This window comes from Physeter macrocephalus, chromosome 21, assembly GCF_002837175.3.
Source record: "Physeter macrocephalus isolate SW-GA chromosome 21, ASM283717v5, whole genome shotgun sequence".
Taxonomy (NCBI): domain Eukaryota; kingdom Metazoa; phylum Chordata; class Mammalia; order Artiodactyla; family Physeteridae; genus Physeter; species Physeter macrocephalus.
The window spans coordinates 116,197,015-116,216,234 of record NC_041234.1 but is presented as its reverse complement, the minus strand read 5'-3'; the positions used below and the strand labels follow the sequence as shown (position 1 = coordinate 116,216,234).

Genomic DNA, 19,220 nt, shown 5'->3' with positions numbered 1-19,220 from the left:
CGCGTCCGGAGCCTGTGCTCTGCAACGGGAGAGGCCACAACAGTGAGAGGCCCGTGTACCGCAAAAACAAACAAACAAACAAACAAACTAACTAACAAAAACTTGCCCAAAGGCTCATAAGTAGTAAAGAGCTGTGCTGAGATTAGGACTCAGGGAGTGTAAGCCCAGAGCCTCAGCCTGCTTAGCAACTATGCTACCGCTCAAAACTTCTTCCAGCTCATATCTCAGCCCTTTGCTCCTGAACACTTCATGTGGGTTTTTTTTGTTTGTTTTTTTTAAAGAACATTCTTTTGGGCTTCCCTGGTGGCGCAGTGGTTAAGAATCCGCCTGCCAATGCAGGGGACACGGGTTTGAGCCCTGGTCCGGGAAGGTCCCACATGCCGCGGAGCAACTAAACCCGTGCGCCACAACTACTGAGCCTGCGCTCTAGAGCCCGTGAGCCACAACTACTGAGCCCACGTGCCTGGAGCCCGTGCTCCGCAACAAGAGAAGCCACCGCAACGAGAAGCCCGCGCACCGCAACGAAGAGTAACCCCCGCTCGCTGTAAGTAGAGAAAGCCCGCGCGCAGCAACGAAGACCCAACGCAGCCAAAAATAAATAAATAAAATAAATTTATTTTTAAAAAGTTCTAAAAAAAAAAATAGAACATTTTCTTACGTAATCATAGTACAATTCTCAAAACTGGGAAATTAGCATTGTCCTACTATGTAATCTACTTTATTCATAGCCAAATTTCCCAATAATGCCCCTTATCACAAAAGACAACAAGATCTTCTGGTTCAAGAGCCAATCCCTGATCACATATTGCATTTAACTGTCATGTCTTCTTAGTATCATTTGATTGCAAACAGTTCCTCAGTATTTGTCTTTCATGACCTTGATAGTTGTGACGGGCACAAGCCATTTATTCTGTAAAATATCCATTTTGTAAGCTTGTCTGATGTTTCCACATGATTATTTTCGCTGGAACACTACTGAAGTGTGTTGTGCCCTTGTGCATCATACGAGGAAGCACATATCTATTTGTCCCTGTAATTATCTTTCATGCTAATTTTTGCCTGCCAATGTCTTTTTCTTGTGTATCTCCAGCATCAAATGCCAAAGTCTGCCTGACTCATGGTATATGTTCAGTAACCATTAGTTGAATGAATAAATCTCCCTTCCTCTAAAAGAAAGCTATAGCGGTTTCCCTGGTGGCGCAGTGGTTAAGAATCCGCCTGCCAATGCAGGGGACACGGGTTCGAGCCCTGGTCTGGGAAGATCCCACGTGCCGCGGAGCAACTAGGCCCGTGTGCCACAACTACTGAGCCTGCGCTCTAGAGCCCAGGAGCCACAACTACTGAGCCCACGTGCCACAACTACTGAAGCCCACGCGCCTAGAGCCTGTGCTCCGCAACAAGACAAGCCACTGCAATGAGAAGCCCGCGCACCGCAACGAAGGGGAGGCCCCGCTCGCCGCAACTAGAGAAAGCCCGTACGCAGCAACAAAGACCCAATGCAGCCAAAATTAAATAAATAAAATAAAATTTAAAAGAAGAAAGTTATAACTCGAGCCAAATACCTGTGAATCATGATGCTAGTTTCTTCACTCTCCTTTTCCCCCACAAGTAATAATCACTAAGTCCCACTGATTCTATGTCCTAAATATCATAGCAATCCCACCTTTCTCCATTCTCACTGCCATTGCACTGGTTCATTATTCCAACATCCTAGCCTCCCTGCCTCCAGTCCTGCCCCCTTGAATCTATCTTTGGAAGGTGAGTTAAAGAAAACACCACTATATCATGGAGAATGGGCACAAGAATAGGTTTAATTGGGATAACTTACAAGCCCAAGTGTTAGTAAGATGAGGTAGGTGGTTTTGAGTTCTGTCAGTATCCCACAGTGAGACCTTTGGGGACGGAAATTGATTGGCTTTTTCAGTGGGGTTTCTGAAGTTGGTGAGGATGGCAAAGAAGACGTTGTGAAACAAGGAGGGTCCTAAATAAGAGTACAAAGTTCATCATGAAAACTAGAGTTTTCTGAAACCTCTAGTCATGGACTCCAGACCAAGCCATGAGAAGAAGATCCCTGGGCTTAGATGGGGAGTGGTTTAGAGCCCTGTGGCCAGCTCCTACAGCTTGCAGTGAGGTATTCAGCCAGAAGTTGGCCACAGTACACACTGCCTAGTCAGTAAATAACCCAAAGCTATGCAGATATCCAACACAATCAGAGGTAAGGAGGCAAGAGTATCTTTGGTAGTGAAACTCCCAGCTATCTCCTTGGTAATCTCCCAGGTGAGCCTTAGAAACACCTCTAGACGGGGGAAAATGCATGTAAAATGGTGACGAACTGCGTCCATAATGCCCCCAAGGACAGCCTACTGATTGCACCAGAGGCTGGGCATATATAGACTGTGCCCACTGGATCTTTGATTACCGAAGAGTTGTGTCGCTACCCGCACGAAGAGGGTCACCCTGTGTCCAAGTGGGAGGCAGTGGAGGCAAGGGAGGCTGTCTTAGCGCACAGAAAATCTAGCCCTGGAAGTGGGTGGGAAGCACATAATGTTGCTTTGAGTTGGGTCCAAGGTGATCCTCTGCATCCATTTAGCATGGACATCACAGGATATGGACACATGAGTGTAGAAGGCAAAGGCAAACAGTGGCTGAGGCCACTGCCTGATAGAAGTCATACCTGAGGCATTGTTTGATAGTGGGATGCTGATAAGATCCCTCACAGACAATTGAAGCTGGGGGTGACATATCTAGCTTTGCGATAGTTGGCTCTATGGTCACTGCCCCAGACAGGTATAGTCTGTCCATATCTGGATTAGGAAAATGGAGAAGTTATTCACTCCTCAGGGCTCTCCTCGCTTCACAGGTTTGGATCTGTCCGTGCCTCACCAGTTGGGGCCCGTGAGCTACTCTCAGGAATGAACCAGACCTGATTTTCTATCCTGGAATGAAAAGCTGCACAGAGACCTGGGCTAACAATTCCTTTACCCGAGGCAGTCTTTCAGATTAAGGAAGATGGCTTCAGGACAAAGGCGACTTTATTCATCAGCATAAAAATCACAGAAGTATCCCCCAACTTTCAGAGGAGGTGTGTGGCAAACCCAACGTCGGAGTTGTCTGCCCAGTGGGAAAGGACACCGGATGCCATTCCAAATTTGTGTTTATCCACATTTCTGTGATCCATGCAGTAAAATCTTCTTAGGTACTCAGCATGGTCAGTGCAGGTCCAAAAAAGGAGGGAAATTATCATTATGTAGTATGGCAGCCAGGCAAGTGTGCCACTCCAGTCCGTTGTGGAGAGCACGACTGCCTGACAGCCCCATGGTGATGCCCTGCGGGATCCATCACTGTGTTTGTGCCCAGGCCGTATTTCCTATAGACTGCTTGCAGTCAGTAATTGAGCACGGTGGAGGTACTAACGCAGAATCGGCTCAAGAACTCCCCATCTGCCTGCAATACTTGGAACTGCATTATAGTCTAAGATCATTCTTACCCAATTCTCCTTACTTCCTTTTCCTTCAGAGATGTCAGACCTGCATCATGGTCTGAAGTCTCTATTGACCTTCTCTGGCATGCGGCAAAGGTAGTCCGTCAGAGCCTTCACTCTACGTGTGCTACGTGATTGGAGGAGGTGGGCGGCAACCCTATACCTAGAGAGTGTGTCGAGACTATGGAGGGGCAGGGGGGCTGTGAAGTATACCTGCCAGTGTGAGCCAGTCCTGTCTTTTGCGGTATGACCAAGCTAACCCTGAATTACATGCTGTGTAGCTGCCACCAAATGCAGGCTCTGGGGGTGCCAGTAGCCTCTTTGTATGTCAAATGACAACCCTTCGTGGTGGTTTTGTTACTGTGGTGGGTCTGGATATGGATCCCGTAGGTCAATATGGCTATGATGGCTCACAGGCCCAGATGAGTTCCTCATTGCAGATGCTTTGCTTTTCTCAGGATGTGCTCTTTTCTAGGAGACAAGTGCATATGTGACTTATTAACTGAGCTTGTGGGTGAGTTGTACTTGTTTCTATAGGGTATGACTTTAATAGTGCTGCGTGGCTTAGTGACCTGACTAAAGAGTGAGGCCATTCGCAGCAGCCCCTGAGTCTATGTAAAGGGATATTTCATTCATTGAGGAGTGGAATGCTTTACTACCAAAAAAGCACTGCACTTCCACCCAATGTGCAGAGCAGCCAGTGCCAGGGGTTGTCAGCATTCATCATCACATAACAAACGGCTTAGCAGTATTCCACTGAACTTGCTCACCCATCAGTGAAACAGGCTTCCTTGTCTGGTACCAAGTCTCAAAGTTGAGGCCCACTCGAGCCAGTAGCTCAGGCAAAAAAGCAGGCAATAGGGCCATCTCAGTACCTACTGGCTGGGCAGCCACGTGTTCTTGCGGTTGGCTTGACCCCCAGTTGGATGTACCATTTCCATTTCGCATTTTGTTCGGCTTGTTGCACCTTGCCAATTATTAAGCTATTGTATCTCAGTTCCAAACCATCCTTCTACACTCTGCTCTACGAGGCTGGGGCTGGGATTCTGCACACCACATTTCTCCTTTGCCAGTGCTGCCTATTAGGGTCTGCCAGTAAGAGGCTCTAGGAGACTGGAAGACCATGGTTCTTCACTCTGGCAGGAAGAGTTTGCTCCAGTAGCAGCTGCTGAATCCAATTTCCAGATTCCGACCGCACCCCCCCCCCCACCCCTCTCAGAACCAGCATTATCACATCTCCTCAGTGCTCTAAGCCCAGCCACATGGGGGTCTGCCTGCATGTTATCAAGGTACCTGTACCGGCCGATAGTGACCCTTTGCTTGAGATCTGGGTTTTAACTCTGTGGCCCTCATTTTTGAGCCTTTGGGTTCTCACCATCCCAGCCTCCTCCCTTTCTTCCCCCAGGCCTCAGGATGGTAAATGCTTCCTGCAGAACCCACCTCTGTGGAAACTTAATGCTCCTGTTTTGCATTTTCAGTCCTTTAAGATCTGTTTAACCAATCCCTGTATTAAATTCTATGTTAAAATCACTGGTGTGATTTCTGTTTTCCCAACTGGACCATCACTGAGACATCCATCCATCTGATGGAATTGATTTCAGTAACAACCCCACTAGCAGGTTGGGAATGTTGGATCTGAGAGTCACACTTTTCCCTTCAGTGAGATAATCTGTCCCCAGCAGGGCCAATAATTGTCATTCAAAACGCATGTACCATCCAGTAGTGGTGAGATGACCCACCCCCAACATTGGCAGAGTCTTCTTGTCAAGAGACATCAGATGCGAGACTGGTCACAGATAATTAAAACTCCAAGGGATCAGAATGAGTTGGGGGCGGGGCGGAGCTGGTATTGTTTCATTGCTTCTGTGGCTGCTTATTGCTGGGGTCCCCAATCGAATTTGGCTACCAGTCTGGTGACTTACAGATTCTTGAGTAACATTCCTATGTGCAGGATGTGCTGCCTCTAATACCCAAAGAAAGAGGCCAAACAGGCGATAAGGGCTCCTTCTGTGTAGTTAGTGTTTGAAAGGGCAGCAGTTTTTCCTTATTAGGTTGTGGAATATCTCTTGGGGCTGCTGCTCAGATAGCCCCCAACTTATGCACTCCAGTGGCCTGGCTCTGATTTCTATCTTCATTCAAGGCCCTGCCACTTGCGCTTAGAGAGCGTGCATTATGGTGAAAAGTTTCCTCTGGGGGCCACTATGGAACCTGTCATCCATGGAATGGAATGGGCTTTCCCAACGTATTACTGATATATTGCAGTATTGCTGGGGAAGTTCAACATGCCTGAGGTAGGACAGTAAAAGTGAGCTTCCTGCTCTGCCAAGTGAAAACAAAATGATTTTTTTTTTTTCTTCCTGGAGAAATCTAGAGCAAGGAACATGAAGCAATGTCTAGGGCAATTCTGCCCAAGAGTAGTATAATGTAAGCCACACGTGTAATTTCAAATTTCCTAGTAGTCACTATATTAAAAAAAAGGTAAAAAGAGACAGGTATAAAAAAAAAAAAAAAAAAAAAAAAAGAGACAGGTATAACTAATTTTACTAACATGGCTCAGTTAACCGAATAGATCCAAATTATTAACATTTCAGCACTTAAATATAAAAAATAGGTATTTTTCACTCTTTTTCTCAAACTAAGTCTTCAAAATCCGCTGTGCATTCTAAATACACTGAGAATTGCACATCTCAATTCAGACTATAGCCTTTGATCGCTCAGCAGCTACGTGTGGCTATAGTGGCTGAAGGCCCGGACAGTGCAGCTGCCAGCCACATACTGAGTGCCAGTAATGGATGCAGTCAGTTCAGTCACCTATTGGTATATCAAGTGCTTTGAGTGACATGGTGGCCACTATCAAAGCCACAATGATCTGCAATCAGGGGCCACAGACACCGGATTTACTCACTGGCTACACAGGCTGGGAGTTGGAAGGTAGTACGCACGCGCCACCACCCCCTCCTGGCAACGGAACAAGCCTTGCGGGTTGTCTTTCTCACCTACTGGTACTTGATACTGTTTCAGCTGCACGATCCTGGCAGGCTTTGAAAATACAAGAGGCCCTGTAGTCACCGGGAGGGATGGCGATGCCCACACCCACCCAGCAGATCAGGGTACTATGCTGGGTTGAGGGAACCCAGCATGTCTGTACCAATCCTGCGGTCTGACAAAGGGACCGTGAGCATGGTCCCATCAAAGGGGCCAATGGCATCTGCGGCAATTGTGCCAAGTCTCCGGGTGTAAGTAAAACCGGTCCCAAATCCTGCCGGAGAAACTTACTGTGGACCCATCGGGTCCAAGAACGACAGCTCCTTGGGCTCCAGTGGCTGGTAGGTCTGCAGAATCCTCCCCGCACCTATGTTCTGGAAGACATGGACTAGGGCACAAACGCAGCAATCCCTCTGAAGAGGGCAGAGGACTGGCCCCCAGGCCGAGTTTGCTTTTGAAGAGACTCAAATCTGGATTGAACGGCCCTCTAGCAGTTGGGCTAGAAAATCAGTCTCCTGGGTAGCACAGAGGCCTGTGGGGCTGGGGAGTCTCATTCTAGCAGCATTAATATGTGCTTAACTGCTTTGCTTCCTCACCTGCACCCTTCTCCAAGGACACAGGAGGAGGCTTTGGAGACCTGCTGTCCAGGTGGTGGGGAAAACTAACGGCTTCATCATCCAGGATCTCCTTGCGTCAGCTCTCCATAGGGGTTTCCTTGATGCCCGCTCAAAAATCAGTCATTTTTGTTCCCTGCACCCCTATCTTCTCTCTGCAACCTCTTTAGAGTGAGTCTGGCTGTTTATCAGCTGACCACCCTCTTGGTTTTTCCCATCTCTCTCCTTCCTTAGCAATCCCTTTGTTCAAGGCCCAGAGCCATAACAGTGCTGCCTGAGGGAGCCTCAGGAGGGAGCCTCAGAAGGAAGCCTGGAGTGTTCGCCTCCGGCCTTTTCATTTTTGCTGGGTCCTGGGGCAACTTACAGGGCCCCTTATCTCCTCTTCCTCTTTTGGGTGGGGCCTAAATCAGCACCGAAGGATTATCCCATCCCTCACTCCCTGGTAGAAGCAGCAAATTTAGGGACGTCCTGCTCATGTAAGATCCCATTGGCTTCTCCAGCGTTCTGTGGATTAAGGTCATTTGCTCGCAAGTTATCCCCGACGCCCAGGATTTTCATACCGTCGGTCTGGTCTACAGTGCCAACGTGCCTCAAAGCAGCTGCGACCTCAGTAGGGAAGTCTCCTCTCTGTGGCTACGTGAATCTGATTTCCCCGAGCATCCGATGCAAGCCCAGGGCAGGCACACGTGCTCTCTCCCCATTGGCTGGACTAGCCAATTCATTCGGCAAAAGGAAATCTGGTGGTAAACCTCAAATGCTGGCCATTCAGTGCCACTTACCTCATGGGTGTAGCTTCTTCATCACGTAAGCCGTTCAAGCCTCATGGGGCTGCTGTGACTATTGTTGTCTGGACCTCAATCCCTCACCCTCTGCCTAATAAGCCCCTGGGCAGTACACTGCACAGTGCCAGGTTTCACGTCTGAGGTTAGGTTGCATCTACTGTTCCAATGGCACTTGAGACCAAGGGCTCTTTTCTGTCAACTTCTTTTCCCTTAGGGCTCACAGGGCTGACTGACTTGTAGGGAATGCCAAGGGAGGGAACAGTCTCCATCTGCCTCACATGGAGGACTTTCCAGAGCCTCTGCGCCACACGGTATGGCCCTAGACCAAGGCCGAAACAACATGCTCACCAGTGATTTCAGCTCAGCTAGGCCTCCCACCGCTAGCCCTAGGAGGGGTGTTGTGCGGCCCTCGTATGGCTTAGTTGATCCCTTGTGCAGTTTCCCAAAGGCCAGAGCTGGAATATAAGTGGAGTTTGCCTCATGTGGGGCACGATCTGTGTGACTCGGTGGGTGAAGGGAAACAGCACACCAGCGTGCAAGAGGGAAAGGCTTTTTAACGAGGGAAAATTACCAGTAAGGGTCAGGAAGAAGAGGCACGTGGATGCCCGTTCTTTCCCGCAGAGACACATGCAAAGGCCGGGGCCCTGCGGGCGGCATCCCTGGGGCTGGGCTCCAGGGGAAGGTGCATCTTCCCTGGGAGTCTACCTTTCCACAGGGCAACGCTGACGGTGGTGGCCTTGCAGGCAGAGGATCAAACCAGGGCTTAAATGCCAGCTGTCAGGGGAGCCGTCTGGGAACACAGCCTGCTAGCACCTGTGACCTTTGGGAAGCTGGATTTGGACTGTGGGGCAGAGGAACATCCAGGAAGTTGGATGTGGGCCCAGTCCCTCCTGCCAGGCGGTTACCAGGCGACTTGACAGAGGCTCCTGGAGAGGTGGGTTGTTGAGTCAGCTCTCCCACTTGACACTGAGCTTCTTGAAGGCCTGAAATACTATCTCTGTATCCCAAGAAGCCTGTGAAGTGCCTGCTATATAGTGAATGTTCACTAAATATTTAATGAGAACCAGATGAAATCAGGTGGGTGCTTCGCTAACAATTACTCTGTAGTTTTCTCCATATAAGACATGAATACCTTAGTGCATATACGCCTTTGGAGTTAGGATACCTTAGCAACCACTTATTTAACCCATGAAGAAGTCGGAACCTGGAGAGGTGACATGACTCTTCCAGCAACCACCGAGCTAGTCTACGGCCCGGTCAAGTGTGGGATCTACCTCCTGATTCCTCCCTCTTCACAGCATAATTCCTGAGGTTCCTTTTTATCACGTAGTATCCATACTGCACTTGCAACTTTTAATGATATATATTCCTTGAGCACTAGTACTCTGCTTTGATGTAATACCTTACAGGTTTTGATCTCCAAGGAAATCTGACAAAGATGCCTTAGCATTTACCAAAAATAACACTGGAATTTTTTTCTCCTCTTACCATAAGCCATCTATGTTCTGTATGATACTGAATAATGATGATATACCCCAGTTCTCAGGATTGCATGTAACCATCTTCTGTTGACACTTACATCTTCCTTCCAGTTTGGGATCTACTCCTGTAATCAAGCATATGGTATATGGAAATTGGTGGGAAGACCTTTAGGCACTTAGTTTTGAAGCCTATCTTTAATCATTTAGCAAGTGCAACTTGCAAAGACTTTTAATGACTCTCCCATTAACATAAAACTCATCAGCATAAAATACAGAGTTCCCCGTTTCTTCATGGCAAGTTCTGAGAGAAATGGAAAGAAAATCTCTAAATAGCCCCAAATAAAATGTTTAAACAGCCGTAGATAAACCACACAGAGGGAAAGATGATCAAAATTTAAATACTGGTACACAATAAGCCTTCCGAGCAATCAAGACGAGTTATTTCAGAATAACTGCTTATCAGAGGCATCAGAGGGTCATGAGGGAAAGATGCTATTTATGGCCATGAACCAAACTGGCTCAAAAGTGATCAAATCAGTATATCGACTCTAAAAGGCACTATGTTCCTAACCACCAGGAACGGGAAGATCATGGTCAGATGGGAGAAACGCCTCTGAGTGAGCCAAGTTGAGTCTCAAGCCTGCTGCCGCCAATAGGTTGTTCATGTGTAGCAAGCACTGAAATGCGAAACCAGGAAAACCCAACAAAGTTACTTGAGGATGGCTGCTGCTTACCACCTCTAATGGACTGTGCAAGAGTCCAGAACTAGGCAGAATGGGTAACAGAAATCCAGAAAAGTACCAGAATGAAAAACTAGAAAAGCAGAAAACAAAGATGGATTTTCCTCAAAAAAACCACTTATGTAGAGAGACTGTCCTGCCTCACTGGATCACCTCTCCATTTCTATCCGCTTTTCTAGGCTGTGCCAGAGTTCCGTGAAGTTGAACACAATAGCCAGTTCAGACACATTCTACCTACAAACCTGTCATGTATTTTATTACTGAGATACGGACATCAAAAAACATTTTTCAAAATAGACATATTTAATATTTTCCAAATGGCAAGGTAAGTTTATGTGTGCTCAGACAGGAGTATGTGTTTAATACGGCTTAGTAGCATCCTATGTGATTAATGTGTTCAAGTTCTCTAACTGGGAATATGTAGAATTATTTTCAAATATCTACAGTTCTGCTTTTTAAGGGCACATAGAAGATTATTTGCAAGGCATAATGTATGCTTTGCATGATTAATACCTCCCCCCATCGTTAATTTTTGTTATATTTAGAAATTTAAGACCAGGAGCAAACATCTGTCAGACTAATTTTTTGCTTTTTCATAAGTGCAACTTTTTAATAAAAATTTACATCTAGATAAACAATCTTCAGATTTTTGAAACTTTAATAAGATTTTAAAAACATCATGACTTTGAACTGAAAAACATACACGTTTAGCACACAAATATTGTAATATGAATAAACTCCAACTCCGTCTGAAAACATGTGACTCAAATTACAGTTTTAGAAGTTAGTAATTCACATTTAAGCAAGTTAGCGCCTTGCTGAATTCAGCCTTTGTAAAAAAGAGACTTAGTGCATATTGTAATGGCACAATGTGCTTTTGTACCATTTTGTCAACTTTTTTCACCTTATTAAACAAGATCAAGTTCTTGAAAGTTGGTGGATAACGGCTAACTTCCTATGACATGTGAAATTTCCAATGGTAATACAGTTACATTTTGTAACAGAACGCTTTATAGATTTCTTTTCCTATCTTAAAATTTTAAAAGCAATCATTTGTAAGGATTGCATCAACGTCAATTTAGCAGAGGAAGATCAAACTTTATTGAAACTGCTTGCATACAAAATATATTGCACTATAACCAAACAAATGTCAACATAAAATCCAATCTGTTGTTGCTAATATGTACAGAGAATATTGCCCAAGAGCAGTTACATTACAAGGTCATTCTACCTTGGTTAATTATCTACAGTATTTTAAACCAAACAGCTTACAGATGATGTGTGCAAGGTACCAATTTCTGTTTTCAAATACTATACATTCCCAGAATAAATAACTAGAAATCAACATTAATGTTTGGCAATACTTTTAAAAGACTTTTTAATATTCTTGAAATCATGTGCAGTTTGTTGCCATTTTTATATGCTTATTTGTATGCAAGGAAAAGTAACCGTAAAATGAAAATTCAAAGAAACAAACTCACAAAATACATCAGAGGCAGAACTTCGGTTTGTACGGCTCTGTACAGATTCAGTGGTACCCCTACTTGGAGTTATTTTTTAAGAAAAATATAACATCTTAGAGTGAAGGTCCTTCACATATTTTTTTCCTCCGTAAATTTCATTCATAACAAAAAAAACAAAAAAAACAAAAAAAAAAAAGGAGACTCAAACCCAAAATCCAACACGTCAAAAAAACTAAAGAAAAGAAGTATCATTTGTTAACCAATCCTAGTCTGCTTTCCAATTCTGCTTATACATTTGGACCTAATATTTCAAAGTTTACAAAACATTTAACCTGCTTCCATTGTTTCTTAGACAAAGTACCTGTACTTCACAGGATTATTATGCACACATGGAAATGACCTTCCTATCTCCCCCAAATAAGCATGAAATTAAAATATGAAAAACTTCACAAAACTTGGGGAGGACAAAATAAAAACAGCTCTAATTTAAAACTGGTCATCAGGCCAAAGAGCGGGCGTATCCTACTAACTTTTGACCAGGAAGATTTGTTCCTAGCTGAAAATGTTTTAGCCTCTCTCAAATGAAAAGACAGTTATTTCTTCTCCTGTCTACATAGAAAAATTACACATCCCTCTCAATAACACTATTTGTCAAACTTCAGTGCAACAAAACAAAAACAAAAACAAGTCCTATTCTTTATACTGCCTAACCTGATGTTTATGTAAGAAAAAAAAATATGGAAAGCATGCATTCTTCTATAAAGTACTAATGTTTGACAGGGTTTGCTACATCTTTTAACATTTAGTGTTTCCAACTTATCTTCCCTGAACTCTGCATCCAAATATAATATTCCTACCTGCCAAGATATAAAAAAGGCACAGATCATACAACTTTTTTTTTGCTAATGAAAATGACAAACGTCACATCACACACATCTCAGGGTCCACTAAAATACTGGAAAAGTGGACCAAAACATAAACTGACACAGGACATGAAATGTCATTGGCCTTCCGTATGAGACTGAAAACAGAAGTGTAATATGATTACCATAAATGCTATTTATTCAGAAAAACTGAAATGTACCAGTGAGTTATCACCCAACGCAGGGTAACGGTCCAAATTAAGAAAGAATACCACTGCTTGGTATTTAAAAAATAAACCAAACGAAAATCCTGTCCTGAAGTGCTAAGTATACTTGATTACTTAAAAGTAATGTTTCAAAATTTTAAGATCTCTTTCTTTGTGCAAATCTGAAAACTGTTGCTTATGGCCAATATGACAAAAAATAAAATTCTTAACAGAATTGGTGTTCATTTCATGCCCTGTGCCACCTTGCCTACTATTTGTCTTTGGCCTAACAAAGTTTCTAATATGGAATAAGAATTACGGAAATGGTATAGGGAATATAACTCCAGAATTATGCCGTTTAGGGTACTCCATTCACAAGTGGTTGCTGACCATCCACGCTGTCTGGCTTTTCCTTCTTCTGGTTACGATCTTTACCCGTGCGCAGGCGGTTACCTTCACTGGAGGTATTCTGTAATGTTTTAGTGTGGACACTCCTTTCATTATTGCAGTCAACTCTGATCTAAAACAAGTTACAGTTGTTATATACACAGACCATATCCTACTGTAATCTGTAATTGGCCTGACGAGAAATTTAAGCCCGAAGGGTAAATTCCACATCTTAAAAGGGGAATATGGGGGTGAGAATAGAAGAAGTGCAAGAAATTATGGTCAGGTAGGATCTTTATTTGGTTTCTGATTTAAAAACACTCTTCTTCTTTAACTGGAACACACTGGTCATCTCACTGTGTCCAAAGTTAGATAAAAACTCACAATCCTACCGTGTCTTCTTCTAAGTAGAACAAAACAGTGAGAAACAAATAGTTAAAATGAATTACTATTACTGATTGCAAAATACACAAGTCTATAATACTAGAGCTCAAAAAAATGGGTTATTCTTCAAAGACTGTGAAACCCAGGAGGAGAGACACAAATTACTGTCTTCCTATTCTGATGTTACCAGAGTAACAACTTAACTAACTCACTTCTTAACTAGCCTTTAGTTGACATCTTTATGTCTATCATGAGTATAATTAAGTTTCCTTACACTGAGGGCTCCCACTGTCTTACGATAAAAAAAATACGAGCGTTGGTTTCTAGTAGCTTCAGTAAGGCAAGTCAGATGATCATACAACTTGAACTCTGAAGAATAAGAATGGTACAGGGGAATTTGAAGACACTAATGTGTGGAAGAACTGGAATCCCAGGAAGAGTGTAGAGATGAATACAATTTGAAAAATAATATTCTGAGATTTATGTAGTATTTTAAGTGCCAACACTGAACACTTAAACACTGCTAATAGACTTCTAGATGCTGTACAGAAGGAAGATAATATTGACAAATGGGCCTAAAACAATTACAAATGTTGATCTGCTTCGAGTACAAAGGTGACATATAATCCCAAAATGGTTTGCTGTAATTTCAAAGTGCGTTTAAGTGTTGGTCCTGGGTGACTGTTTTAACTGTTGGGTTGTGAAGAGCGGAATTATAAAACTGGTACACAAACGCCTTACGTCTCTGTAAGGCACATGTGTGTGCATTATTCCATCGATCTCTATCTACGTCTAAGGTCTTTTCTATGCTGGTCCTTAAGAACCAGCCAACAGTTAACACCTACTTACAACCGCTATGAATTCTAAGAAACACTCCACCATGGAGTTTCTGCTCTTAAAAATCATCTCTCACTAATCTTGGGTATTGGTCCCAAAACCAATCCATAGTCATGAAGGAACCCTAACTACTTGGATTAAGTCTTCAGAATTAAAGAAGCAGCAGAAGAGAACATGGGTTCTGGGAATCAGATACCAGTATTCAAATATCACACTACCTTACGCCAACTATGTGGTTCAATCTTTCTAAACATCAGTTTACTCACCTATAAAACAGAATAATAAAACTTTTTACACCTCAGGGGGCTGCTGAAAGATTAAGTAAGATAACACACACACAAAGCACTCAGCAAAGGTGTCTGTCTGGACACGGGCAGGGGTAATTTTAAAATTACTTAACAATGGGTTCGGCACAGGTGATTACCGCTTGAGATGGGGTTCTCAGAATAGAGGCTGGCTGTAAATAAGCAGCTGACTGATTCAGCATGTACCAGCTGAGTGTCATCAGCCCTGTGTATCATGATTATTACCCTTGAGCCAGACACCCTTTTTTCCCTTACTTTCCACTCAAAGAGGACACTCTATCCCCGCAACTCAGGGGAGGAAGGACCCACAGGGCCGACACAAGTCTCTCTTGGTACATTCCCGGATGTTTCTTTTCTTGGGCAGTTGGTGGGGGGGCGGGGCGGGGGTTGGACCACCAATGTGGTATTGAAGTCACACTGCGGCTGCAAAGTCTTCAGAAATACTGAGACTGCACATTCTCTAGAGACATCTTCTTTGTATACTTGTCACAAAGGACTAAGACTGCCCACAAGTGCAATGTTGAAAGGAAAATATTTCAATATACCAAATTCACAACCTTTGAACATGCTTAAAAATCAAGTAAAATAAACTCATAAATCTCACACGACGGTAACTCAAACAGTTTAGATGAAAAGAGGCACACAGGTTTACCTGGAGGGGTCCATCTGCCGTTCTTCCTTTAGCCTCTCTTGGATTACGTGGACGATTATCTGTTCGGGAGTGCTCATCGTTTCCTATAGGGACGTTTTTAAAAGGTTCGATGGTCACTGATTCTGACATGCTTATTGGAAGTTCTTTGTTCCCACATCCTCAATTTATTTAGATCCACCACAGAATCTAACATAGAATCAACAACCTAGTGATTCCAGTTACACACTGGCTAATAATCTAGCATGCTACCAAGGAACAGAACATATTTCTAAGGCATCACAATTCTGCATCAACTGTTTCAGGTCAACCTGAGCTAATGATCAGATGTGATGTTTAGAATACCCAAAGAAGTGAAACTAGTTATCAGTGTTTATTCATATATTTATTCTATGTGAACCAGAGGGAAGGCTGTCTAATATTGCCAATTACATGAGCCCTTCCCATGGTGACCAGTACAAAACCAGAGAAATGGCGGTCTTGGTAATACATCATTGAATCAGCAAGGTTCTTCATAGAACTTCAGACAGCTGTTACAATTCACCTTCATTTCTTAACAAATGAAAACCTCTGTACCTTTGAAGCCACCTCCACGTCCTCTTCCTCCCTGTCCTCTTCCTCCACCTCCACGCCGTCGCCCGTCTCCTCTGCGCAGGAAGTTCTCCCTCTCTTCCTCTGTTGGAGCTAATGACCAATCACTGAGTTCATCTCTGTGGTCAGATTCTGTTTCAGAAGCATTTGATGCTTCAGAATTAGTTCCTATCGAGAGTTAAAAGTTATATACCGTTGTCCGAGTTTAAAAAAAATGTTAGGTTAACAGAAGCTTCCAGAGACGTTTCAGGGGTAATCCATTACTCTTCCCAATTTATAAGCCCACCAAAGAGTATTATCACCTTCCATTTTGTAAAACAAATTATCTTAAATTCAAAATGAAGGTTTCCACAATATTTGAGGTAATTTTTGTTTTAAACATTTTTGGTTCTCATTAAAAAAAAAATAAAAGATATGTTATTAGCCATCTAAGTTCAAACCTGAGTATGCCACATCATTAAACAGCTGTGCTCCTTTAAACATCTGTGCTCTCTGGAGGAAAAGTTGTCTACAACAGTGAAATGCAATACCTTGATCAACAAAACCTCTATAAAGAGGGTTCCTTTTAACAAGGTTTGGCCCAGGGACAGAGGGGAATGCATACATTTTGGTCACCTCAGAGAGGGTGGCAAAGGTGGCCACCATGGCTACTATCTCAGGGAAGGGTCTCTTGTGTGATCGGGGATTGGACCTAGCTGAATGGGGATATGCTTGCCTGATGCTTGGTCCACAACCTTCCCTCCCACTCCCACTGGAATAATTGATCATTATAAAGGATTTATTGTAATAAACTTGTTATGCCTGAGGGGCTGGGTTAATGACATAAGGGATGGGAGTGGGGAAAAGAGCTCCACGGTGACGGGGGACTTCAACAGCATAAAGAACAGACTGCTGGGAGAGGGATTAGGGGTTAGGTTCAAGGTTGGCCTTAGGAGTAGGTGTCTCTCTCCCCCACTCCAGAATATTAGCTCTACTACCTCTCTCTCTTCCTCTGTTGGAGCTAATGACCAATTATAGCTTCACCATTATAGCTTCATTCCTGTGGATCTTGAAGGCTTTTCCATCTTAAAGAGTTCCTTTTTGAAATGCAAATATTTGTGAGATGGATTATACCTCATACCATCGTTCGCAAGTTACATAGTAGATACACAGTTGAGCAAGAAAGACAGTAGGCCCTGGCAGTGGGACAGCGTTCAGTGAAAGGTACTGGGGGAGCAGAAAGAAGCACTGAAAGAAGAGCTGAGAAGGCAAAGACAAACTTCGCCTACTTCTTGACCGTGCCTAGGGCTGACTTTGGCCATGCCACACAAAATCACCTTACGAGCCACAGGATGCAGACCCCTGATTTACACAGTCCATCCAGCAAGTATGACCAGCACATGCCTGACAAAAAATGAGCCACAGTACACAAATGAAAAAAGTTTTGGCTCTACAGTAATAAAATCAGGAAAGGCCTTAGGAAAGTCATCAACTTACAAGGGCTTAAGCAGATTTATCCCCAGTCAGAACGTGGACAGAACTCACACCTGCCCTGTGAACTCTATGTGTTATTATCAGGGTTTTACTCTATGTCTCTTGCGACACAATTTGACCCACTGTGAACTGGAAACCATGTAGTGAGAAACTGTTATAATGGGGTTCTAATGAGTATTAGAGATTAGCAGCTATTAAGTCTAGGAACAGATAAAGTTACTGAGTAAAATGCTTAGTTTGTACCTGAAGTATATCCAGGACCGCGTCTGCCGTGCCCCCTATTTCTGTAAGGTCTACTACCTCGACCCATTCCTTGACCATCATCAGTCACATAGCCTTTTTCCTTATCTGTACGATTTGGTGGTGGTCTAGAACTAGCTCCAATCTGTCGCAATTGCTCATCAATTTGTAATCTCTCCAAACGCAACTGGTCTACTTCCTATTTAAAATATACAAGATAACAGTAAAAATAGTTTGACATTTTACTTAATAATACCTTTCTCCTTTTCATCAGATAAAAAGTATACTGGAAATATTTCAATTTCAGTTCTAAATTTATAGTAAACACTGTTACATAGAATTATCAGGAAATTGAATGGTCTCCTTAAAGATAAAATTACTATAGATAACATATTATTGATGTCCAGAATTAGAGATATAACAAAAATACTGAGCATTAAAATTATACTGATAGAACTTAAAGTTATTTAATTTGGCACTATTATCCGATAGATCTGCTAAGGCACAAATATGCTAGTTTTGGGACTTCTTGATAATAGGATATTGAATAAAACAACTCTAAAACGTATGAATACAGATAAATGACATTTAAGGTTTAAACAGCTAACCTTAAAAATCACACATTGTAAATAATCTTAATTGAAATAGATTTGCCAGTTAATATCTTAATTAACAAAACATTGAGTCTGGGCCATCTTCTGCTTTCAAAGAACATACACTACGGCAGGTCTTTGGAAGTGACTACACAATTAAGAAACAATTATCTTCGATGAACTGAAAATGTTTATATTCCTTATATAGGGGAACTATTTAATAGTTGACAAAACCAAGTTGGATATCTTATATCATGCCTTGAAAACCTCTTAAAGACTACAACTCTGCTAGAACAAGTATGATGAACAGTATAGTCAGTTGGTCAAAATATACACCTGGGGTCCACTAACAGACCCTCACACACAATGCTTCCAATATGTTGGGTTCTGTCAAATCCAGATGAAGTCTCAATTCTAACCCTTCTTCTTCCAATCTACCCATAAGCATCTATTTACTAGCTATAGGGAACTGGATCCACAACTAGAGTAGCACTGGGTGTCTCAGTCAAGCAGAGGCCGTCATAGGGACTGTCCACATGAACAGTCACTGGGGAAGCCTCTGTTAAAGCTAGGTTCCTAAAATCTTGGTTATGGCAGCCTCAGGAAAAGGGCAGGTAAGAATCTAGATGAGCTTCATCTGTGCTCTGAACCAGAATTTGTTTTACAGAGGACTTGAACAAAGAAGAGACTGCAGCTGAGTGAGTGGCTTACTCCAAAAGTACAAGTCAGAGCTCATGGAATGGGTAATGGGTGTATCTTGCAAAACAGAATGGTAGTCCAGGTTATCCCACTGGGGCAAAGCAGTCACCTTTTGGTGAGAGATGCCAAGCCCACTCGAGGGAAGATCTGGTGATGGAAAGAATGGCAACAACAGGACAGCTGCTGATAACCAAAAAAGATACTCAATTGTGAAGAATAAATCAAAAGATCTAAGGAAGAACATTAGTCAAAAGAACAAGGGACTGATACAATGCAACCCTAACTCTCCAGGTCTTCAAAATTATTTAAGCTAAGAATATGAAGAAAAACACATACAACAGATTACACATAAAACACACTTTAAAACAAAAGTGAATAAGCAAATCAATGGGGTATCCTATCCATGCAAACCTTGCTGGATGAAACCTCCCCACTTGCAATTATTAA

General features: G+C 43.1%; 2 protein-coding genes across 15 annotated transcripts in view; both read right to left on the bottom strand.

Moving 5' to 3' along the window:
- Positions 1 to 9,382, bottom strand: part of FMR1NB (FMR1 neighbor) — a 50,145-nt gene extending 40,763 nt beyond the window's left edge. The window contains exon 1 of the mRNA XM_028482627.1: positions 9,351 to 9,382. Coding sequence (XP_028338428.1) covers positions 9,351 to 9,360 — 10 coding nt within the window. The 5' untranslated portion in view covers positions 9,361 to 9,382. The remainder of the gene's footprint in view (positions 1 to 9,350) is intronic.
- Positions 9,383 to 10,705: 1,323 nt separating this feature from the next.
- The window catches only part of FMR1 (fragile X messenger ribonucleoprotein 1), a 37,900-nt gene continuing 29,385 nt past the window's right edge, over positions 10,706 to 19,220 (bottom strand). Inside the window, exons 14-17 of one of the 14 annotated variants that reach the window (XM_007100951.4) lie at positions 17,485 to 17,680; positions 15,754 to 15,936; positions 15,181 to 15,263; positions 10,706 to 13,084 (exon numbers count right to left, since the gene is read on the bottom strand). In XM_007100951.4, coding sequence (XP_007101013.1) covers positions 12,974 to 13,084; positions 15,181 to 15,263; positions 15,754 to 15,936; positions 17,485 to 17,680 — 573 coding nt within the window. In that variant the 3' untranslated portion in view covers positions 10,706 to 12,973. The other 13 variants (XM_007100954.4, XM_007100956.4, XM_007100949.4 and 10 more) reach the window with 13 other exon arrangements.